The sequence below is a fragment of the Ranitomeya imitator genome, chromosome 4 (assembly GCF_032444005.1).
Source record: "Ranitomeya imitator isolate aRanImi1 chromosome 4, aRanImi1.pri, whole genome shotgun sequence".
NCBI classification, from domain to species: Eukaryota; Metazoa; Chordata; class Amphibia; order Anura; family Dendrobatidae; genus Ranitomeya; species Ranitomeya imitator.
Genome location: NC_091285.1, coordinates 361,631,458 through 361,657,377, shown reverse-complemented (window position 1 = coordinate 361,657,377; position 25,920 = coordinate 361,631,458). Strand labels below are relative to the sequence as shown.

Sequence of the window (25,920 nt, the reverse complement as noted above, 5' to 3'; positions counted from 1 at the left end):
TAAGGGAAGATGTGGAAGTGCTCAGAGAAGCCTTAAGAGGCCCTCTACAAGAGAAAGAGGTGGTGGTTGCAGACTTACCACGGCAGTGCCAGAGTGGTAACGAGGCGGAGCTGCCAATGCCCATCTTGGCGAAGGCTTGTGCAGAAGATAACGCGGAGGAAGAGTCTGAACTAAGAGCTGAACAAGACAGTCACCCGGTCATGGCCGGTGTCTTGATGGAAAGGTCCATGGCAAAGCAGGAGCCGTCCATCCATGAAGAGAGTGAGGCTCCACTCTTTAAGTCCATGATACAGTGCCTTGTGAAAGTATTCGGCCCGCTGAAACTTTTCAACCTTTTCCCACACATTATGCTACAAACATAAACATACCAAATGTAAATTTTTGGTGAAGAATCAACAACAAGTGGAACACAATTGTGAAGTTGAATGAAATTTATTGGTTATTTAAAATTTTTGTGGAAATTCAAAAACTGAAAAGTGGGGAGTGCAATATTATTTGGCCCCTTTACTTTCAGTGCAGCAAACTCACTCCAGAAGTTAATTGTGGATCTCTGAATGATCCAATGCTGTCCTAAGTGCCTAATGATGATAAATATAATCCACCTGTGTGTAATCAAGTCTCCGTATAAAGGCACCTGCTCTGTGATAGTCTCAGGGTTCTGTTTGAAGCACAGAGAGCATCATGAAGACCAAGGAACACAACAGGCAGGTCCATGATACTGTTGTGGAGAAGTTTAAAGCCAAATTTGGATACAAAATAATTTCTAAAACTTTAAACATCCCAAGGAACACTATGCAAGCGATTATATTGAAATGGAAGGAGCATTATACCACTGAAAATCTACTAAGACCCGGCTGTCCCTCTAAACTTTCATCTCAAACAAGGAGAAGACTGATCAGAGATGCAGCCAAGAGGCCCATGATCACTCTGGATGAACTGCAGAGATCTACAGCTGAGGTGGGACAGTCTGTCCATAGGACAACAATCAGTCGTACACTGCACAAATCTGGCCTCTACGGAAGAGTGGCAAGAAGAAAGCCATTTCTCAAAGATATCCATAAAAAGTGTTGTTTAAAGTTTGCAACAAGCCACCTGGGAGACACACCAAACATGAGGAAGAAGGTGCTCTGGTCAGATGAAGCCAAAATCGAACTTTTTGGCAACAATGCCAAACGATAGGTTTGGCGTAAAGGCAACACATTTCATCACCCTTAACACACCATCCCCACTGTCAAATATGGTGGTGGCAGCATCATGGTTTGTGCCCGCTTTTCTTCAGCAGGGACAAGGAAGATGGTTAAAATTGATGGGAAGATGGATGGAGCCAAATACAGGACAATTCTTGAAGTAAACCTGTTGGAGTCTGCAAAAGACCTGAGAATGGGACAGAGATTTGTCTTCCAACAAGACAATGATCCGAAACATAAAGCAAAATTTACAATAGAATGGGTCACAAATAACCGTATCCAGGTGTTAGAATGGCCAAGTCAAAGTCCAGACCTCAATCAAATCGAGAATCTGTGGAAAGAGCTGAAAACTGCTGTTCACAACTGATCTCCATCAAACCTCACTGAGCTCGAGCTGTTTGTCAAGGAAGAATGGGCAAAAATTTCAGTCTCTCGATGTGCAAAACTGATAGAGACATACCCCAAGCGACTTGCAGCTGTAATCGCAGCAAAAGGTGGTGCGACAAAGTATTAAGTTAAAGGGGCCGAATAATATTGCACTTTTCAGTTTTTGAATTTCCACAAACATTTTAAATAACCAATAAATTTTGTTCAATGTCACAATAGTTACATAGTTATTAACCCCTTCATGACCCAGCCTATTTTGACCTTAAAGACCTTGCCGTTTTTTGCAATTCTGATGGTGTCACGGCGGTGGAGGAGGGAGATGTAAGTATTTCAACTTTGCAAATGCTGTGATCCTGAGCAAGCAGGGGAGTCCCACTCGTTGGCACTGGCACAGGGCCCCTCATAGTACGGCGGTGTGTTTGACGGCGGTTGGCGCCTCCCACTGGCAGAGACACTTTTGCGTACTATGAGGGGCCCTGTGCCAGTGACGTCGCCAACGAGTATGCCCCCCCACCTAATGAAGGAACCTGCACTTTCATCTGCACCTTCCTTTTTGTCCCTGTGTAAGGTGGTATAGTATGCGGGAAGGGGAACCTGACTTTTAGCAGGGTCAGATTCTGGCTTTGTAGAGTGCAAGGGGAATGTAGTGGTCTGGGTCAATGTACCAGCAGACTCATCTAGCAGTGGCTGAGCAATGGGCAGGATGAGGAGGAAACACAGATATAGGCCCAAATAATAAAGTAGGCTAAATGCAGTTCAAAATTGGTAACAGGACTAGACAGGTGGCATAGCCAGGTACAGGGGTGGGCTCCTCTGCTGAGTATCAGACAGTGGTAGTAGGCGCAAAGTATTAACTGGTCTAAATGGAGGCCAGGGCCCCTGTATATTTTAACTATCATCTATCATTTCAACAAATTTGTATTGGCAGTGCCATTGAAGGATTTAACAGCACAGACTACACAGTGGTGGAGCAGGGAGAGGTAAGTATTGCAAGTGGTAGAGCACTGTTCGAGCTGGGGGGAACACTCTCTCATGGGCGGCGGTACTGGCACAGGGCCCCTCATATTACGATGGTGTGTCTGACGTTGGTTGTGCACCACCACCGTCAGAGACACTTCATTGTACTATGAGGGACCCTTTGCCAGTGCCATCGCCCAAGACTGGGCACACCCATCTGTCCAGGCAAACGGCACTCGCACGGGTGCTTGCGCCAGGTGGTGACTACGGCCCTGTGGGGGGAGTCAGCCCATTTAGTGAGGTATAAAAATGGCCTATGTTGGACTTTCAGCAGCTGCAAATGGAGGAATTGGAGAAGTCAGTAAGAGGAGGCCAAAAGCAAGACATTTTTCAGGCAAGCTACGTGTCAGCAGGGGAAGGTGGGGCAAAATAATTTGAAATCCATGATTGGTTCATTTTAATGAAGATTAGATCATCAACATTCTGAAGAGGAGGCGAAAGAGCTAGAGGCTGAGTCAGCAAGGAAAGCCAAAACTTTTTCCTGCTGCTCCGGCTTTAAAAGCTGTTTTCCTACTCCCAGATAAGGGAGCCTTCGAGGCCTTGTGTAGCCAGACGATGACGCTGGCTCAACACCTCCAGCCTTAGGTGCTATTGTGCTTTTGCCACTACCACCAGATGCACCACCACCACCACCACCATCAGTACCAGCTGGCAACCACCGCCCACGGGCTCTTCCACCAGACTTCCTCATTTTTTGGAAAATCTAACCAAACTAACAACCATTATATGGTACTGTAAAACAAGGTAGAAGGTGTTACAATAAACTTGTTGAGAATTTAAATCTCCCTATTTTTTGGAAGACTGAACCAAAACTCAGGCCCAGTGTATATAACAACGCAATCTAAGTGGCAGAAAGTGGCTGGCTGACATACGACAAACTAACGGAACTGAAGTATATCCATTTTGTGAGAATTGAATCTCCCTTTTTTTTTTTGGGGAGACTGAACCAAAACTCAGGCCCAGTGTACATAACAACGCAATCTAATTGGCAGAAAGTGGCTGGCTGATATACGACAAACTAACAGGACTGAAGTATATCCACTTTGTGAGAATTAGAATCTCCCTTTTTTTTGGGAGACTGAACCAAAACTCAGGCCCAGTGTATATAAGAACGCAATCTAAGTGGCAGAAAGTGGCTGGCTGATATACGACAAACTAACAGGACAGAAGTATATCCACCTTGTGAGAATTTGAATCTCACTTTTTTTTGGGGAGACTGAACCAAAACTCAGGCCCAGTGTATAAAACAACACAATGTAAGTGGCAGAAAGTGGCTGGAAGATATATGAAAAAATACAAGGACTGTAGTACAATTTCAATCTCCCTACAATGATATCATGAAAAGTATGGCAGCAATAAAAAGGACTGCTGCACACAAAAGTGTGGACAAATAAACAAGATAACTGTGCAGAAAGGAGCAACAGGATTTTTGCTTTTAAAAAAGCAGTTGGTCTGCACAGCAGCGTGCAAACAGCAAATGCAGCTATCAGGGAGCCTTATAAGCGCAGCCTAATAAGCTACAGAGATGATGCACAAAAATATAGCCTCCACTGTCCCTGCAAAAAAATGGTGGTGTTGGACAGTGGAAATTGCTACAGCACAAGCAGTTTAGGGGTTAATCTTCCCTCCCTAACTATATCCCTTCTTCTGATGAAGCTGCAGCAACCTCTCCCTATGCTAAGATTGGAAGAAGTAAGATGGTGGCCAGCATGCACGCCCCTTTATAGCCCCTGTGACGCCGCAGAAAGCAAGCCAATCACTGTCATGCCTTTCTCTAAGATGGTGGGGACCGAGACCTATGTCATCACGCTGCCCACACTCTGCGTCCTCCTTCGTTGGCTGAAAAATGGCGCTGAGAAGCATCATACGAAACGCGACTTTTGCGCGCAGATCGCCGACCTCATGGCCGATCCCACACTAGGATCGGGTCGGGTTTCATGAAACCCGACTTTGCCGAAAGTCGGCGATTTTTGAATTTGTCCGATCCGTTTCGCTCAACCCTACTGGTGAATAGATCCGATGTGGCGAGAGTGATGATGGTGAAGTCCAGGTAGCTGGTGAAGATGGGATGGTCCCATTTGTCGTAGTTGGCTCAGTAGAAAGCCTTAGGAATGCTTCTTGAATACCGGGTGACATATCTGAAGGAGATAGAGCAGCTAACACTGGACCGTCTGCAGATTAATAAACAGCTGCAGAATATAAGATGGTGACCACTTCCAATCCGGGGTCTGGAGATATGAAAAGATACCCTAAAGAATAGAAGAGTTCAAAGAAGTGACTCCTCTGTTAGCTCAGGGCTGAGTGACCTAGGTGGGAGACCAGGTAGCAGACGTAGTAACAAAGAGTCAGACTCAGATCAGTCACTAGGCTCGACTGGACGATGGACTCATGACGGCAAGAACCATGGGTGGCGGCCATGGAAAGAAAGGTCACGAGAAGGGGCACACTTGGAATGTGGATTGACTAAAAAGGGTCTGGTGACACAGACAGATGGTGACTAAAGGGTTGAAGCCCAAGGACGACAAACTGCTGGGGGCGGGGGAGGCCTAAACAAGGTGTGATGCTGAATGACACCCAAAACCGACTGAGACGGTCCTCTCGACTTGTAGGGCAAGGTGACACGGGTACCCGGTGTCGTGATCTCTGGTTTATGTCAAGTGTTCAACCCCGCAAGTTTGAACAGAGGGAGAGGGTATGTGATGCAGTGACCCATGTTACAGCCAGGTGGCGCTGTATGAGCTCCTCAGGATACGCATGGAGGAGTATCTGTAGTGGTGATAATGAAACAGTGTCAGGCATGATTGTAAATGGCTGGTATGTGTCGCTGAGGGAGTCTGCACTGTAAGTCAGTAATGTTGTTCTGGGACCTGTAGTCCCACAAGTATTTGTATAGTTTAAAAGGGAGGCTTGCAGGGTTAGTTGGAGAGCTGGGTGGGACTGACTAACCACACACACCTCCCACCTATGGGGGTGGTTACAGCTACATAATGTGACCAGGGTTTGGTCACATGGTTGAGAGTGTATGCGCCTGAATGGTCAGAGAGTGAAGTCCTGGATAGCATGTGTGTTGGAATGTCCTGGAGTGGACTGGATTCCTGGAAGCACCTAGTGAGGCTATGGACTGAAGGCCTGTGTCTTGGAAGTGTGTGGGACTAGACTTCCTGAATAGCACACGGAGAGGCCGTATCTGCAGAGCCTGTGATGGCTACTATGTTGGGGAAGCTACAGTTCCGTCTGTGGGTCTAGACTATCTGAAGTGCCCTGGGCACAAGGATGGCGATCCCAGTTTGGCAGCTTCCCTGGGAACCAGGACTGACAGGAGTCAGTGTGTGGAGCAGGAGCTCCTGTAAGGTAACTCCAGATACAGGGGGTTACGGGCAGAGAATTATCTGCCATTGGAACTGACTGTCGGTGGTTAATGTGTTCCTTGATGTATATAATGAACTGTTTGTGATGCGGTTTATGAGTCTAAATAAACCAGAATACACTGTTTTTGTGAGAAACCAAGCCTGGGTGCTTTAATCCCCGTTGCCAAGCGAGTGTCCCCCAACACACTCAGGTAGTGCTGTCTCACAGTACTCAGCAGTTAAGATATAACAACGACTTACTTGTGGTAAGGTTTAAGGACTTACTTGTGGTAAGGTTGGATAAGCAATAGGTATAATCTGTTTTTGATTTTCTGACAATATGATGACATCATCAATGGCCCACTGGTCATATCCTTCTCCTGAGAAGACAGGTTGCCACCAGCGGAAACGGGTACATGGTGTTTTTGCTGCATTTGGAAGCTCAAGATATACAAACCTGGTAGAATATAAAAGATGTGCAAATATTTTACATAACCATGCAAGGAGCTAAATTTATCCAACAGTGGTCAGACGGGCAGAATCATCTGGTATATCAAGATGACTAATCACGTAGAAGTCATTTCTAATATTATTCATATCAGAAACCACACATCATGCCAAATTAACTAATGGAAAATTAAAAAAAAAGAAACAAACAAAATAAAAACAACATGATCACAAAAGAAATCATCTGAATGTCATCACGGGACTTAATTCATAAATAAGAAAGAAAAAATTGGTACTTACTTAGGTTTTGTGAAGTCAGAGAAATACATTTCCGCTAGCAGATGCCAATTTATACCTCCGTTGTTGCTGTACTGAAGTAACACTCCTTCTTCCCTACTATCTGCTTTATTACATGAAGAGGTTTCCCCTCCTATTTGTATGTAGAACTGTATGAAATCAACCCAAGTTGTGTCCATGTCCCAGCTAATCAGCTGCCTCCTCCCATCCTTTAAACAGAAGAGGTAAACAATAAATTATCCTAAAATGCACAAGTGCCTCATCCTAGAGCAGGGTTAACAACCTGTGACCCTCAATTCCATTCTGTCATTCTGTGTGGCCCCCCCTGCCATAAATGTGGCTCTGATTGTGGCTTACCTCCAGGGAGAACAAAAGGATTGCCCATTGAAAATCAGCAAGCAATAATCTTTTCTCACCCAACATCATCTGTTGAGGGATAGTTAGGAGGCCCCATACACATTAGACTGCCATCAGATAGTGCCAAAATCAACAAGTTCAGCTGACTTTAATCTAATGTATTTGAGGGCTTTAAATTTATGGCGGCCCTAGGGAGTAGTATAATCTAGCAATGCGGCCCTTGGTCCAAAATGACTGTGAACTCTTGACCTAAAATACATTGAAAAGATCCACTTGTTCAAGAAATATTGACCTCCTTGGGAATGAGCCAGTTATTTAAATGAGAACTATTTAGCCATAGAAGGTCTTTTTAATTTTGTTCACTAAATAAATACAATGAGCATTACTCCAATACATTTCTCTGGCCAGTTATTTATAGGAGGCTAGAAAGTCTGTTTCCTGTGGCTTGTCATCAATATATGGCATTGCCTGTAATATTCTGGCATTAACTTCAGTATTACAATCAGAAGCTAGATGACAAGGACATCATTATAGAATACATGTTGTTTGTCAGATAAATTTCAAAATTCACATCAGTAGCTGAAAGGAAGTTGCCACGAGATTTATGCCACCTGAACCACGAACAACATGAGTGATCACTGGCTACATTATTGCAGCCGTGTGTTTTAGTCTGAATTGCTGAAGTGTTTCAGAGAAGACATATTTTAAAGAGCCGACAAAGGTCTATGCACCTCGGATGACTAATCCGATGTTATCCACGGTGACTTCTCCACTCTCCATTCTCCCAGACTGACAGGTCTCTCTCTATGTGTGTATGTAGGGAAAGAGCAATCAGTCTGGAGCAAGGAGACTAGAAACTGTCAGGGGATCAGCCTTGAAGTACTCATCTAAAACACATAGTACCTGACAAACATGGCTGCAATAATAGAGCCAGTATCTGATTTATGCTGTCCGTGGTTTAGGTAGCATGAATCTCATGACAAGTTTACACTCCAGACATGCATTCTGGTAAGTGTAATCTTTTAACACTAAGAATTTTACAGTATGATCTTGTAATATGAGAACTTTTATCTTGAAAAAGTAAATAAAACATACACAGTATGTGATAAAGCAGTATACCCTTTTATTATATAAATTTGTAAAACCTCTCCCAAGCCTTCTACCCTTGAGCTGGTAATTACTACCAGTACCAGTGACAACAGGATGTATTCACAGAGTAGGAATCTTTTGTGATCAGTAGGGGCAGTTTTGGTATTTTCAAAATAAACTCTTGGTTGGCTCATGACAACCCTGTGCAGTTTAAAGACGACCTGTCACTTACTCAAAATAATTGAGTGAAATACCTTGTAAAAATCCCTGAGCACCCCCGATTCTGCCATTGTTTTCAGTTTTGTGTTGCATGACTCCATGGCAGAGATATTTATATTTGATGCTTTTGGGTCACAATATGTGAAATCTCTGCTTGTAGTCCATCTGAGCATTTCTTTTAGTCTTTTGCAGGGATGTGTGCTTTAAGCCCTCCCAAACACTGTCAGTCACAGCTCAGCTGCGCCTGAGACTGGTGGACTAGCTGCTGAGCAGTGATTGGCAGCATTTGGAAAGGAGGGGTGAAAGTGCACGGCCACAGAGAGCAAGCAGAGATTTTACATCCTGTGCTCCAAAAGCATCAAATTTAAATATCTGTGCAATAGAGTGAGAAACGGAAAACAGTTGCAGAATCAGGGGTACTTGGGGATTTTTGCAAGATATTTAACTTAATTTTAAGAATATATTTTAGAATATTTTAAGCCTGTATCCTATTATGGCAGTAATGCAGTGTACAATTCCATAAATAGTACTTGTATGTGGTTCATAATGTTATACTGTGTTGATTAATTTTGTATTTTGAACAACAAACAATATTAACATTTGGAAGCACACAGCGAGGAGCTACCATAATATTGTAAATTTAACAAAAAAGCACAAATGGTAGTTACAATAAATTTTAATTTTATGTTAGTGAGTTCAATCAACAAAGTAAAACAGTAGCCTTAGGCGTCATTCACACGTCCTAATGCGGTCAGTATTTTGCATCAGTATTTGTATTCCAAAACCAGGAGTGGAACTTTATAATTGTAAGATTGACACCTGTTCTGTGTATTGGAGAAATTCCTGGCTTTGACGTACAAATAGTGATTAAAAACACTGATCAAAAATTCTGATATGTAAACGAGGCCTGAGATTGTGTAGTATAAAATACAGGTATAAAAATATAAATGGAAAAGCTAAAAACTAAGATTAAGTCAATATAACTAAACAGAAAAGTTCTGGCCTTTAGTCTACAACCCCTTCACAACACAGACAATTTCCATTTTTGCATTTTCATTTACTCCTCCCCTTCTTCCAAGGACCATAACTTTTTTGTTTTTTCATCCCAAATATTTTTGATTGTCGACATTTTTCGAGATGCATAATATTTCCATTTCTGGATCAATGAGGTTATTGAGGGCATATTTTTTCTAGGTCGAGACAGCATTTTTATTGATACTATTTTGGGATAGATATGATATTTTGATTGCTTCTTACTGCATTTTTTTTGCAAAAAACAAAAAAGTCTTGCAATTTTGGAGTTTTTAATTTTTTTCTGTTTACGGTGTTTACCAATCTGGTTGGTTAATTTTACATTTTTAAAGATCAGACTTTTATGAATTCAGGGATACCACATTTTTTTATATATTTATTTTTAGTGGGGGCAAAAGGAAATGATTAAAATTTTTATGCTTTTTACTTTTTTCCAAAAATTTTTAAAACTTTTTTTTATTACTTCTTAGTTTATTTGTTAGTCCTCTTAGAGGTCTTGAAACTTTGATTGTGTGGTTGCTTCTTCTGGATACAGAAATAAAACATTATTGCTGTATATAATACAGTCATGGTCAAAAGTGTTGGCACCATTGAAATTGTTCCAGAAAAGGAAGTATTTCTCCCAGATAATTATTGCAATTGCACATATTTTGTAATACACATGTGGCGCCCCTGGGGTCCAGTCGCCACAGAGGTTGCCACAGAGGAAGAAGGGGTCCTAGGGGCATGGGAAGTGCAGAAGCCACCCATGAGGCCCGCATCCAGATGAGGAGGGACCAGGTCGCAGTCAGGGGGACCAGCCCCAACTTAGTGAAAGACTTCAAGTACAGCTAACAAACCGGTGGCTGTGGCTTTTGCAAGAGTCACAGCCACATCCACTCATACTTTGACAAGAAGGCAGCTGGATAGAATCCAGGGGTCTAGCTCTACCTGTGGAGAGCTTCACCAACCCAGCTGCATCACCATCAGGCACTGCAGACTCTAAAGCAGTGTCGGCTAACACCTTTATTGCCGAGTACCACAGGTGGTGTCACGAATAATCCCAGCAAACATTTTCCTCATCCCTTTTATTGTGCGCCCAGGGCCACGGACTGGGTCACTGCTGCCATGACCACCCCTTTAAAGGGACTCTGTGACCCCCTCCAGCCGTTAGAAACTAAAAGAGCCACCTTGTGCAGCAGTAATGCTGCATTCTGACAAGGTGGCTCTTTTAGTTATTGGTGCAGTCAAAGTAGAAATAAAGCGTTTTATAATTTTGCAAAAATTCCTGTCTTTAGACAGGGAGGCAGGTCTTAACCCCCCTGTTGCAAACGCCACACTTCCGTCACTCAAACCTTCTTCGGCGCCAGGTGCCGCCCCCTCCGCGCTGCTTTCAAATCAAATCCGGCGCCTGCGCTGTTTAGTTCTGCCAAGGGCAGGCGCAGTGAGCGCTGCCCGTCTGACCTCAAATGCAGTCTTGCAGACTGCGCCTGTTATTACACCTATAAACCGCACCTAAATCATTATTACGCCAGGCAAGTAGTTATAAATACACCAAAGAAAAAGCACTAAGCGAAAAAGTAACAAAATATATAAATTTTATTATAACACCAATAAAATCAATCATGTAAATACCAAACATAACCAAGGGGAACCAAAAAATACAGAAAAACCACAAGGTATGGCTGGAAAAAGTGGTAACAGTCAATATGGAGTGACATTCACAATATCAGCATCATCATAATGACAGCAAAGTAATCACATGTTCAAAGGACTATATATAAAACATTAATAATACACCTGATACCACAGCCGTCAATGACAATGACCTGGCGCCGAAGAAGCTTTGAGTGACGGAAGTGTGGCATTTGCAGCAGGGGGGTTAAGACCTGGCTCCCTGTCTAAAGACAGGTATTTTTGCGAAATTCTAAAACGTTTTATTTCTGCTTTGACTACACCAATAACTAAAAGAGACACCTTGTCAGAATGCAGCATTACTGCTGGAAAAGGTGGCTCTTTTAGTTTCTAACAGCTGGAGGGGGTGACAGAGTCCCTTTTAAGAGCCGTCCGACCCGGTTCTGAGTACCCCACGGCCCTAGCAGGTGTTGCACACATATTTATTTGCTTTATGTGTATTGGAACAGCACATAAAAACAGAGAAAAAGAGGCAAATTGGACTTAATTTCACACTAAACCCCAAACATGGGCTGGAGAAAATTGTTGACACCCTCAACTTTCATTTGGTTGCACACCCATTGGAACAAATAACCGCAATCAATTGTTTCCTATAAACATCAACAAGCTTCTTACACCACTAAACTGGAATTTTGGACCACTCTTCTTTTGAAAACTGCATCAGGTCTCTCATTTTTGAAGGGTGCCTTCTCCCAACAGCAATTTTTTAGATCTCTCAGCAGGTGTTCAATGAGATTTAGATCCAGACTCATTGCTGACCACTTCAGAACTCTCCAGCACTTTGTTTACATCCACTTATGGATGCTTCTTGAAGTATGTTTGGGGTCTACTGGAAGACCCACGATCTAGTACACAAACCCAGCTTTCTTGGCACTAGATTGTGACCCAAAATCTTTTGGTATTCATTGAAATGTTGACGGAGAGTTTGCGCTGACAATGATGCACCCTGAGCCTGCAGGACAGTTTGATTTTCTTTGGAACTTGATTGGGGCTGCTTATCCACCATCCGGACTGTCCTGTGTTGCAACCTTTCATCAATTTTTCTGTGCCATCCACATCCATGGAGATTAGCTACAGTGCCATAGGTTGTAGACTTTTTATTATGTAGCACACCGTGGACAAAGAAACATCAGGATTTTTGGAGATGGACTTGTAGCCTTCAGATTGTTCAACAATTTTGGCTCTCAGGTCCTCAGATAGCTCTCTTCAGCTCTTTATAATCTCCATGCTTAGTGTGGCACACATAGGCACACAATGCAAAGATTGAGTCAACTTCTCCCCTTATTATCTGGTTTCAGGTGTGATTTTCATATTGCTCACACCTGTTATTTGTCACAGGTAAGTTTGAGTGAGCAACACTTGCTTGAAACAAAGTTGGCCACCCACAATTTTGTAAAGGTGCCAACAATTTTGTCTGGCCCATTTTTGGGGTTTTGTGCAAAACTATGTCCAATTTGCTTTTAATTCTGTTTTTTTGTGTTCTATCAATACAAATAAAGGAAATAAACATGTGTATAACAAAACATGTGTAATTGCAATCATTTTCTGGAAGAAATACTTCATTTTCTGGAACCATTTCAAGGGTACCAACACTTTCGGCCATGACTATGAAACAAATCATAATTTCTTTTGAAGCACAGACACAGGCTGGATTTCATTGAAAATTCATTGATTTCAACAGACCCATGACTGTCATAGCTATCCATCAACTCCCCATGATCACATTGGGGAAGGGGGGGCAATAGACATATAAAATGCACCCATGATAATGCCATTTTCATGAGATCCACAGCAGAATTTAACAGGTTAATAGCAGAGCTCCTCTCTATCTGCATGTTGGAGGCAGATACTGACTGTGACAAACAGCCATTTTCTGTTGGGTATGAGGCGGACTCAGTTAGTGAGCCGGCTCCATTAAACCACTCCTGATTTGCACCATATATGTATGGTGGATGTCTGGACCTTTCACTAGTTTGACCATGCTAAAGTGGCCAGATCGTAGAACAATTGATGCAGAGCTGAAAAAGCGTTGTTTATTTTTTTAATTCTCATCTCTTTTGTGGAGATATTAGCTAGTGAAGTTAGGTTGTAATTTATGTTAAGCCCAAGAAAGGCATTAGTAGACATTCTTCATTGGTGGCATGTACTTTTTCCTTGCATGAAGTTGATCAATTATAAGCAGGAGATGCCATGCAAGGGAAAAAGAAAGTCAGAAGAATATGTTCTCTCCTGTGAGATATGTGATGACAGATAGTTTTGCTCTAAGTCATGATTGTAGAGTACAGCACAGCTGAGTGTGATTACAAACATCTCTCCAGCTCTCCTCTCACAGGGCATTCAGATCTGCCCCTCCCCACACTGACTGCCATGAGATGAAAGCTACAAGAGGTGTTTGTAATCAAACTCAGCTCTGCTACACTCTATACAGTATATGCAAAGATCTGGGCTGTCTATCTATCATTACATCTCAAAGGAGAAAGCATGTTGTTCTGAAGGCATGGTTTTTTTCCCTCCATGATGCTTCTGGCTTATGATTGGTCAATCATGCAGGAGAAAAAGTACAAATTCCCAGAGAAGAATCCCCTATAACTGTAACGAGGGTGTTAAGTCCCCATGGAAGACTTGGAGTTAGATGGTCACGTCGGGTAATAAATCACAGTACTCTTTAGAGATGGTGTGATTCATGTCCTAATTTAAATGTATTTCCTTTTCCTTCAGTACTGAGATGTAAAGGACTCTTTCCATGCTGGCTGAGACCATACAGCCTGGTTGATCTGCAGCCGCAACTGCTTACTCTTTACTCCCTCTTCATATACAGGCTCTGGGCATTTAGTCCCTGCCGGTGAAAGATTTGTCTTCCTATGCTGTGTGCTAAAGCTAAGTAGTTGAAGTTTGGAGTTGGAGTGTTCTGTAGTTTCTTGTTGCATGTGTGTTTATCTTCTGGTCTATTTTTCCATTTAGTTTATTCCTCCCTGTCCCTATCCTCCTCCCAATTGTTGGTTAGTGCTTTTATATGATAGAGGTTTTCTGTTATAACTGTTTTGTCTTTGTGTCTGGTTCACCTTTCATTTCTGTGCCATACAGGAGTATAGTACGGTCAGAGACTCTGGCCGCTCTACATTTAACCCCTTAGCGACCGCCGATACGCCTTTTAACGGCGGCCGCTAAGAGTACTTAGCTTACTTGTGATCGCACATCGGAGGACAGAGAAAAGGGGTCCCAGGTAGCCCCCCAATACTCACCTATCTTCCCCGATGCTCCTCGTGTCTCCCGGTGGGCGCCGCCATCTTCAAAATGGCGGGCGCATGCGCAGTGCGCCCGCCGGCCGGCCCCGCGAGAATCTTTGGGGTCTCGGCTGCCGGGGGTAGCCGAGACCCCAAAGAGCATGATCGGGGTCGTTTTTACCGACCCCTGTTTTGCGATCACCGGTAATTAACTGTTTACTGGCGACCGCAAAAAAAAAAAAAAAAAGTAAAGTGTAATTCTCTGTCCTCTGATGTGAACGCACATCAGAGGACAGAGAAATAGGGGGATTCGGGGACCCTACAATACTCACCTGTGTCCCTGGATCCTCTTGCTGCTCCTCCTGGCCGCCGGCAGAAGAAAATGGCGGGCGCATGCGCAGTGCGCCCGCCATCTTTCTCCATCTGCCGGCCGGCAGGAGAACAGCAGTTGGGGCTAAAATTAGGGTTAGGGGTAGGGTTAGGGGTAGGGTTAGGGGTAAGGTTAGGGGTAGGGTTAGGGGTAGGGGTAGGGTTAGGGTTAGGGGTAGGGTTAGGGCTAGGGTTAGGGCTAGGGTTAGGGCTAGGGTTGGGGCTAAATTTAGGGTTAGGGTTGGGGCTAAATTTAGGGTTAGGGTTGGGGTTAAATTTAGGGTTAGGCTTCTTTCACACTTACGTCGGTACGGGGCCGTCGCAATGCGTCGGCCCGACATACCGACGCACGTTGTGAAAATTGTGCACAACGTGGGCAGCAGCTGTAGTTTTTCAACGCATCCGCTGCCCAATCTATGTCCTGGGGAGGAGGGGGCGGAGTTACGGCCACGCATGTGCGGTCAGAAATGGCGGATGCGACGTACAAAAAAAGTTTCATTGAACTTTTTTTGTGCCGATGGTCCGCCAAAACACAACTGATCCAGTGCACGACGGACGCGACGTGTGGCCATCCGTCACGATCCGTCGGCAATACAAGTCTATGGGCAAAAAACGCATCCTGCGGGCACATTTGCAGGATCCGTTTCTTGTCCAAAACGACGGATTGCGACGGAATGCCAAACGACGCAAGTGTGAAAGTAGCCTTAGGGCTAGGGTTAGGGTTGGGGCTAAAGTTAGGGCTAGGGTTGGGGCTAAAGTTAGGGTTAGAGCTGGGATTAGGGTTAGGGTTTGGATTAGGGTTGGTATTAGGGTTAGGGTTGGCATTAGGGTTACGCTTGGGATTAGGGTTAGGTTTGGGATTAGGGTTAAGGTTAGGGTTGTGATTGGAGGTGTATTGGGATTAGGGTTAGGTTTGAGGTTAGGGTTGAGATTAGGATTAGGGGTGTGTTGGATTTAGGGTTTTGATTAGGGTTATGGTTAGGGTTGACATTAGGGTTGTTTTGGGGTAAGGGTTGTGATTATGGTTAGGGTTAGTGATTAGGATTATGGATCAGGTTGGGATTAGGGTTAGGGGTGTGTTGGGGTTAGGGTTGGATCTAGAATTGGGGGGTTTCCACTGTTTAGGTACATCAGGGGGTCTCCAAACACGACAGCCAATTTTGCGCTCAAAAAGTCAAATGGTGCTCCCTCCCTTCTGAGCTCTGCCGTGCGCCCAAACAGTGGGTTACCCCCTCATATGGGGCATCAGCGTACTCGGGATAAATTGGACAACAACTTCTGGGGTCCAATTTCTCTTGTTACCCTTGTGAAAATAAAAACTTGGGGGCTACAATATCTTTTTTGTGAAAAAAAAAATATTTTTTATTTTCACGACTCTGCATTCTAAACTTCTGTGAAGCACTTGGGCATTCAAAGTTCTCACCACACATCTAGATAAGTTCCTTGGGGGGTCTAGTTTCCAAAATGGGGTCACTTGTGGAGGGTTTCTACTGGTTAGGTACATCAGGGGCTCTGCAAACGCAACATAATACCCGCAGACCATTCTATCAAAGTCTGCATTCCAAAACGGCGCTCCTTCCCTTCCGAGCTCTGCCGTGCGCCCAAACAGTGGTTTACCCCCCACATATGGCGCATCAGCGTACTCGGGATAAATTGGACAACAACTATTGCAGTCCAATTTTTCCTGTTACCCTTGTGAAAATAAAAACTTGGGGGCTACAATATCTTTTTTGTGGAAAAAAAAATATTTTTTATTTTCACGACTCTGCATTCTAAACTTCTGTGAAGCACTTGGGCATTCAAAGTTCTCACCACACATCTAGATAAGTTCCTTGGGGGGTCTAGTTTCCAAAATGGGGTCACTTGTGGAGGGTTTCTACTGGTTAGGTACATCAGGGGCTCTGCAAACGCAACATAATACCCGCAGACCATTCTATCAAAGTCTGCATTCCAAAACGGCGCTCCTTCCTTCCGAGCTCTGCCATGCGCCCAAACAGTGGTTTACCCCCACATATGGGGTACCAGCATACTCAGGACAAATTGGACAACAACTTTTGGGGTCCAATTTCTCTTGTTACCCTTGTGAAAATAAAAACTTGGGGGCTAAAAAATCTTTTTTGTGGAAAAAAAATTTTTTTTTATTTTCATGGCTCTGCGTTATAAACTTCTGTGAAGCACATGGGGGTTCAAAGTGCTCGCCACACATCTAGATAAGTTCCTTAAGGTGTCTAGTTTCCAAAATGGTGTCACTTGTGGGGGTTTCCACTGTTTAGGCACATCAGGGGCTCTCCAAACGCGACATGGCGTCCAATCTCAATTCCAGCCAATTCTACATTGAAAAAGTAAAACGGCACTCCTTCTCTTCCAAGCTCTGCGGTGCGCCCTAACAGTGGTTTACCCCCACATATTGGGTATCAGCGTACTCAGGAGAAATTGCACAACAACTTTTGTGGTCTAATTTCTCCTGTTACCCTTGTGAAAATAAGAATTTGTGGGCGAAAAGATCATTTTTGTGTAAACAAAAGCGATTTTTTATTTTCATGGCTCTACGTTATAAACTTCTGTGAAGCACTTGGGGGTTCAAAGTGCTCACCACACATCTAGATAAGTTCCTTAAGGGGTCTAGTTTCCAAAATGGTGTCACTTGTGGGGAGTTTCCACTGTTTAGGCACATCAGAGGCTCTCTAAACGTGACATGGCGTCCGATCTCAATTCCAGCCAATTCTGCATTGAAAAAGTCAAACGGCGCTCCTTCACTTCTAAGTTCTGCGGTGCGCCCAAAAAGTGGTTTACCCCCACATATGGGGTATTGGCGTATTCCGGAGAAATTGCATAACAAAATTTATGGTTATATTTCTGTTTTTACACTTGTGAAAATAAAAAAAATGGTTCTGAATTAAGATGTTTGCAAAAAAAAGTTAAATGTTCATTTTTTCCTTCCACATTGTTTCAGTTCCTGTGAAGCACGTAAAGGGTTAATAAACTTCTTGAATGTGGTTTTGAGAACCTTGAGGGGTGTAGTTTTTAGAATGGTGTCACACTTCATTATTTTCTATCATATAGACCCCTCAAAATGACTTCAAATGTGATGTGGTCCCTAAAATAAAATGGTGTTGTAAAAATGAGAAATTGCTGGTCAACTTTTAACCCTTATAACTCCCTAACAAAAAAAAATTTTGTTTCCAAAATTGTGCTGATGTAAAGTAGACATGTGGGAAATGTTATTTATTAACTATTTTTCGTGACATATCTCTCTGATTTAAGGGCATAAAAATACAAAGTTTGAAAATTGCAAAATTTTAAAAATTTTCGCCATATTTCCGTTTTTTTCATAAATAATCGCAAGTAATATCGAAGAAATGTTACCACTAACATGAAGTACAATATGTCATGAAAAAACAGAATCAGCGGGATCCGTTGAAGCGTTCCAGAGTTATAACCTCATAAAGTGACAGTGGTCAGAATTGCAAAAATTGGCTCGGTCATTAAGTACCAAATTGGCTCTGTCACTAAGGGGTTAAAAGTACTGTACCCCATTTATGCACTGGAGATGAGGTGATATTTTATTCAGCTCTGCGGCCACTATTCCTTGATGTGGCCAGTTTAGACTGCTAAAACTAGTGGAAGGTAATTTTTAAGGACAGTGTTGCTTTATTAAAATAAAAATATACAGTGATGGAAGTACAAAGAATTCTATTATGTTCTTGCATAAAATACTGAATACATGCATGTCTTTGCAAAAGAGAATATTAAGTAATCACATTCAAGCTTCCAGATCCCTTCAGGGGAAGCATACTGGCAATGCAGTTTGCTTTTTACAGATGAGAATTAGTCATTTGGCAGAGTACCATACAAAATATTGGCCTTACATGAAAGATGCTCAAAGGTTTTGTTATACATGAGGTTCGAAGATCAGACAGTTGTCTCTATCAAGTGACACCTTGTGATGCGTATAGGCTTTCCTAAAATATTACTGCATAGTACAAGAAACACATTATGCACTACCGTTGCAGACATAATGTTTGCACAGATTATTATTATTATTTATTATTATAGCACCATTTATTCAATGGTGGTTTACATGTGAAGAGGGGTATACATAATAAAAACAAGAACAATAATCTTATACTAGAGTAACATATTTACTGGGTATATTGTCTTAGCTACAAAGATGAAGAGACCATTATGCTTATAGCTCATGGGGTTATTGACCTGCCCATAATTTATGTGCACACACCTTGCAAGTATTATTTTTAACACTTGATATCACCTACTGTTACAGGGATTCTTACAGCCCATGTTTGCAGGTGGTGAGTGAAAACAAACACATCTAACAATACTTGCAAGACAGTTCCTGAAGATGCCATGTATATTTTGGCTGTATTAAGAAATGCAGATATTAAAGTCTTTCAGTGATTGTCTGAGAATTAAACTGATGAATGAGGAATAGCAAAAAATATATAGACACAAAGTAAATAGAAAAAAGTGTAGGATATTATTTCTTATTAAATGTATGACTGTAAAGGTACCGTTACACTAAACGATTTACCAACGATCACGACCAGCGATACAACCTGGCCGTGATCGTTGGTAAGTCGTTGTGTGGTCGCTGGAGAGCTGTCACACAGACAGCTCTCCAGCGACCAATGATGCCGAAGTCCCTGGGTAACCAGGGTAAACATCGGGTTACTAAGCGCAGGGCCGCGCTTAGTAACCCGATGTTTACCCTTGTTACCGTTGTAAAAGTTAAAAAAAACAGTACATACTCACATTCCTGTCACGTCCCCCAGCATCAGCTTCCCTGCACTGTGTATGCGCCAGCCGTAAAGCAGAGCGGTGACGTCACCGCTGTGCTCTGCTTTACGGCCGGCCGGCGCTGACAGTCAGTGCAGGGAAGCTGACGCCGGGGGACGTGACAGACATCAGAATGTGAGTATGTGCTGTTTTTTTTTTTACTTTTACAATGGTAACCAGGGTAAATATCGGGTTACTAAGCGTGGCCCTGCGCTTAGTAACCCGATATTTACCCTGGTTGCCAGTGAACACATCGCTGGATCGGCATCACACACGCCGATCCAGCAATGACAGCGGGTGATCAGCGACCAAAAAAAGGTCCTGATCATTCCCAGCGACCAACGATCTCCCAGCAGGGGCCTAATCGTTGGTCGCTGTTACGCATAACGATTTAGTTAACGATATCGTTGCTACGTCACAAAAAGCAATGATATCGTTAACGAAATCGTTATGTGTGAAGGTACCTTAACTGTATGAATGAAAAAAAAAGTCAACAATGACAATTAAATTGGTAGTAACAGTTTGTGCATTCCTGGTCAAAATTACTGCTATTGTGAACAGTTAAGCAAGTTGAAAATGAAATAATCGCTAAAAGGCCTAAAGTTAAAAATAAAACATTTACTTTGTATTTTAGGCAAAAAAATATATATCTAAATTGTCATTTTTCACATTTTAAAAATTACAAAAGGAAAATAGGCAGATGCCAAAGTTTGGTCAGACTTGGAGATTTGTGTGCTCAGATAACTTTGACCAAGGTTTGAGACCTTATTTGGCCTGTTAGGGTTATGGCTTGCTCTTGTCATGATCCAGTTCGGAGTTTGTTTTCTGCTGTTCCCTCTCTGGACTGGTCATGCGGGAGTTAATCCCCTGGGCCTCATTTTGGAGCTGGCTGGGCTTTTTAAGTCCTCGGTAAGCTGCTGGCCAGAGTCAGTGCTAGTTCATGCTTCCTGGCTGGAGCAGCTGACCCGTATACCCTGGTGTTCCTTCAGCCTCTGACTTCCCTTATTTGTATTTGACCCGTTCCCTACAGTGTATGACTCGGCCTGATTTCTGACCCCGCCTCTTGCTTTCTGTCTCTGTACCACGTTCTCCGACTGGCTTGTACCCCGACTTTATTTTACTTCTCATGTTTTGGATGCAGCGTTCCCATTTGGCTCTGACTCCTGGCTTGCCTCTGACTATGTGATCTGCTGTTACTTCTGGTACCTCGTCTCCTGTTTGTTGCGGACCGGCCTGTCTGACTACTCTGTCACCTCCTAGTTGTTCTCTGCGCCTTGCACTGTAGTGCTTCATGGTGAGTGCTACCTTGTCCCCCCTTACCCGCACCCCCCTGGGAGAGGTTGCGTGCAACTGCCTTGCAGTTGCATCACAGTTCTCACTATCATCGTTAGGAAAGGCTAGGTGATGCAATATCCCAGCTTTATAAAAACCCAGCCTCCTCTAACCTTGTGCCAGAAAACAGCAGCCATGTGTTCTTCGAAGCAGCTGCCTAGCACTTAGGGGCTCTGTATATGGAGTCAGCAAACTATTCTAGGAAAATCTGTGCTCCAGGAGGCAAATAAAGCTACGTCCCTCCCGAGTCTTGCTGTATGGCAGCAGTACTGTGCAGCCACATATCGGGTATTTTTACATTCAGCAGAAATTGTGGGATAAATTTTGGTGTAACTTTTACGCATTTTTCCATGTGAAAATATAAAGTATGGAGCTAAAACAAAATTTTGGTGGTAAAGATGTAATGATTTTTTCTTCACTGCCAATGGTATAAAATTCTGTGACACACTTGTGGTGTCAATTTGACCACTGCACCCCTAGGTGAATTCATTGAGAGGTGTAGTTTGTAAAATGAAGTCACTTGTTTGTAAAATGAGGTCACTTGTGTGGGGTGCTGTTGCTCTGGCACCTCAGGGGTTCTGCCAATGTGACATGGCACCTTCAAACCATTCCAACAAAATCTGAACTCCAATATTTTGCTTCTTCCGTTCTGAGTTTTGCACTGTGCCTCAAAAATAATTTTCAACTACATATGCGGTATCAGTGTACTCAGGAGAAATTGCGCAACAAATTTTGGGGTCCATTTTCTCCTGCTATCCTTGTGTAATTGAAAAAATTTGGAGCCAAGAGAACATTTTTGTGGGAAATTTTTTTTTCTTTTTCACTGATCAATGTTGTAAAATTCTGTGAAGCACTTGTGAGTTCAGGGTGCGCTGCTCACCCCATGTCTAGATAAATTCCTTGAGGGGTCTAGTTTCCTAAATGGGATCACTTGTGTGGTGATTCCACTGTTTATGCACATCAGGGGCTCTCCAAACAAAACATGACACCCGCAGACCATTCCATCAAAATCTGCATTCCAAAACATCACTCCTTCTGTTCTAAGCCCTGCCGTACACCCAAACAGTAGTTTTCCCCCACATATAGGGTATGTGTGTACAAAGGAGAAGTTTCACATCATATTTTGCAGTCCATTTTTTCCTGTTACTCTTGGGAAAATAAAAAAATTTGGGCTAAAAAAAACATTTTTGTGGGAGAAACGTGATTTTTTATTTTATTTTCATGCCTCTACATTATAAACTACTGTGAAGCACCTGAGGGTTCAAGGTGCAGTACACATCTAAATATATTCCTTGAGGGGTCTAGTTTCCAAAATGGGGTAACTTGTTGGGGGTTTACAAGGGTTAGGCACATTGAGGGCTCTCCAAACGCGACATGGTGTCTACTAATGATTCCAGCCAATTTTGCGCTCCAGTGTCGCTTCTTCATTTCTGAGCCCTGCCGTGCACCCAAACAATATTTTTCCCCAACATATGGGGTGTTGGCATATTCAGGAGAAATTGAACAACATATTTTGGCTTTGTTGGTGAAGGGATTAACTTTACGCCTTTTTGAGTTAATTTCATCTTCAATTTGCTTAACTGTTCACAATAACAGTAATTGTGACAAGTGGTGCCCAAACTTTTACATGCCACTGTATGCCCTAAAAAACACTAACTTAATAATCCAACTCTTCTGTTTACCTATTCTACATAATTCCTCACAACCTGATACTGTAACTTCATTCGACATTAACCTACTGGACCCTATTGCACTTCATAACTGTGCAAACACATATACCCGCTAGTGACTGGCTCATGCAAATTCGTGAATTGCCAGATTTAAAAAAATGGTTGGACCACTGTATAAATCAAGTACATTTTACTTATTGCACCACTCTTTATCCTTTAGATTATAAACTATTGCAAACAGGGCCTCACTCCTATTGTTTGAATTGTTAATTAGTTTGTTACTTCAATGTCTGATTTTCTTTGCACATGTAATCTGTGAATGGTAAAGTGCAGGGGAATATGCTGGTGTTATATGAATAAAGATGGTTATCACTGTTATTGTTATCATTAATATATATCTTATAAGTATAAAGCCGTTCTATAACTTTTGTAGCATAAAGACAATAGCTGATATGTGGCTTGAAATCATCAATAAAATAATACCTTTGAGAAGTACAGAGATGATCCCGCTGAAATAATTCCACAGCCTTCTTCAGGCTTAACAATTTCTCCTCCAACTACTTCCTGCCAATCTGTTTCCCAGCCATTCAGACCTTCAAAGTCTGATATTACAGTGGATGGCAGGGAATTTTCAGGAAGACATTCTGAACCCTGATACCCAGAATCACACCTGTATGAAACATTTTAGAAAATGTCAGTGTTATTTTATTATAATATATACAACTTGCTTTGAAATATAATTTGAAAAATTGGTGAATACTCATAAACACTCAGCAGGATTGACAATGCCAGCAAGTATATTTAATGGGGATGTCAATTTTGAGACAACCCATTCTGAAATGCTAAAGAGTCCAGCTAATATAAAGAAGTACAGTTAGGTCCATATATATTTGGACAGAGACAACATTTTTCTAATTTTGGTTATAGAAATTACCACAATGAATTTTAGACAAAACAATTCAGATGCAGGTGAAGTTCAGACTTTCAGCTTTCATTTGAGGGTATCCACATTAAAATTGGATGAAGGGTTTAGGAGTTTCAGCTCCTTAACATGTGCCACCCTGTTTTTAAAGGGACCAAAAGTAATTGGACAATTGAATCCAAAGCTATTTCATGGAAAGGTGTGGGCAATCCCTTTGTTATGTCATTCTCAATTAAGCAGATAAAAGGCCTGGAGTTGATTTGAGGTGTGGTGCTTGCATTTGGAAGATTTTGCTGTGAAGTAAACATGCGGTCAAAGGAGCTCTCCGTGCAGGTGAAACAAGCCATCCTTAAGCTGCGAAAACAGAAAAAACCCATCCGAGAAACTGCTACAATATTTGGAGTGGCAAAATCTACAATTTGGTACATCCTGAGAAAGAAAGAAAGCACTGGTGAACTCATCAATGCAAAAAGACCTGGGCGCCCACGGAAGACAACAGTGGTGGATGATCGCAGAATAATCTCCATGGTCAAGAGAAACCCCTTCACAACAGCCAACCAAGTGAACAACACTCTTCAGGAGGTAGGCGTATCAATATTCTAATCTACCATAAAGAGAAGACTGCGTGAAAGTAAATACAGAGGGTTCACTGCACGGTGCAAGCCACTCACAAGATTCAAGAATAAAATGGCTAGACTGGACTATGCTAAAAACCATCTAAAAAAGCCAGCAAAGTTCTGGAAGAACTTTCTTTGGACAGATGAAACCAAGATCAACCTCTGCCAGAATGATGGAAAGAGAAAAGTATGGCAAAGGCGTGGTACAGCTCATGATCCAAAGCATACCACATCATCTGTAAAACACGGCGGAGGCAGTGTAATGGCTTGGGCATGCATGACTGCCAGTGGCGCTGGGTCACTAGTGTTTATTGATGATGTGACACAGGACTGAAGCAGCCGAATGAATTCTGTGGTATTCAGAGACATACTGTGTGCTCAGATCCAGCCAAATGCAGCCAAACTGATTGGTCCTCATTTCATACTACAGATGGACAATGACCCAAAACATAAAGCCAAAGCAACCCAGGAGTTTATTAAAGCAAAGAAGTGGAATATTCTTGAATGGCCAAGTCAGTCACCTGATCTCAACCCAATTGAGCATGCATTTCACTTGTTAAAGACTACACTTCAGGCAGAAAGGCCCAAAAACAAACAGCAACTGAAAACCACTGCAGTGAAGGCCTGGCAGAGCATCAAAAAGGAGGAAACACAGCGTCTGGTGATGTCCATGAGTTCAAGACTTCAGGCAGTCATTGCCAACAAAGGGTTTTCAACCAAGTACTAAAAATGAACATTTTATTTAAAATTATTGAATCTGTCCAATTACTTTTGGTCCCTTTTAAAAACAGGGTGGCACATGTTAAGGAGCTGAAACTCCTAAACCCTTCATCCAATTTTAATGTGGGTACCCTTAAATGAAAGCTGAAAGTCTGAACTTCAAATGCATCTGAATTGTTTTGTTTAAAATTCATTGTGGTAATGTCTATAAATAAAATTTGAAAAATGTTGTCTCTGTCCAAATATATATGGACCTAACTGTATATACTCATATACTGAACCGATGGCGTTCCAAAAATCTCAGCACTGTTTCTTCCAGCAAGCATGTGAGATTTATATGTCCATGTTCCATTTGATGGACGTGTGAAAACTGCAGTTGATCAGCAACAGCTGAATGGCTGCAGAGGTCACATGACATAATGCCATGTGACTGCCAGGGAACACATTTTCTGGAATGGCGCCAGTACGGAAGGTGAGTTTGTAGGGTTTTATTATTTTAACTGGGACTCTAGCATTTAAGAAGGGGTGTTCCTGGATTAGACAACCCTTTTAAATTTTAATATCTGCAGATTTGAATAATCGACAATACCAAGTACATTGACAATGTACACAAAATAAATCAAATTACTAAAGTGAGCAAAAGTTTGATATAAGTAAGAAGTATTTGAAAGACTTGGTTACGGTGAAGGTATTAGTTCATGAAAAACAATGCTGCTGTTCTCTTTTTCTTCACCAAATATGTTATGCATAGCAAAGAGGTATATGCCAGATCAATGTGTGGCTGCTGAATGAAATTTCCATAAAAGAAGCTTTGGCCACAGAGTTTAGTAGGACATTGCAAAATAGAGTAGTAGCCTTTCTGGGTCACTACCCCATGCACTCTTTGGAAATCCTCACATTATCAGCAGCACAGTGACCCCATACCATTACATTTCTACTGTCATGCTTGAGAGAACGCATTATGCACTCCTCCACTGTTTGACCTATATCTCACATATGTTCTTATATGGTCTGAGAACATCAGACTTAAACAGTATTATGGACTGTGGTACACACTAATATGCAATGCTAAATTCCATGGTAGTTTGACGAATGGTATAGTGGTCATTTAGTAACACAACTGTCTGACGTTTCATGAAATAGCATATTTTGTTTTTGCCCTTTTGAATGTAAATTTTCAATAATATGTAAACAGATTATAGATTTGTGATTGCAATTA

General features: G+C 42.3%; 1 protein-coding gene across 4 annotated transcripts in view; it reads right to left on the bottom strand.

The window, feature by feature from the left end:
• The window catches only part of RELN (reelin), a 1,116,896-nt gene that overhangs the window by 227,749 nt on the left and 863,227 nt on the right, over positions 1-25,920 (bottom strand). For all 4 annotated transcript variants that reach the window (XM_069765109.1, XM_069765110.1, XM_069765107.1 and 1 more), the window contains exons 24-26: positions 22,926-23,112; positions 6,686-6,891; positions 6,224-6,395 (exon numbers count right to left, since the gene is read on the bottom strand). In XM_069765109.1, coding sequence (XP_069621210.1) covers positions 6,224-6,395; positions 6,686-6,891; positions 22,926-23,112 — 565 coding nt within the window. The remainder of the gene's footprint in view (positions 1-6,223; positions 6,396-6,685; positions 6,892-22,925; positions 23,113-25,920) is intronic.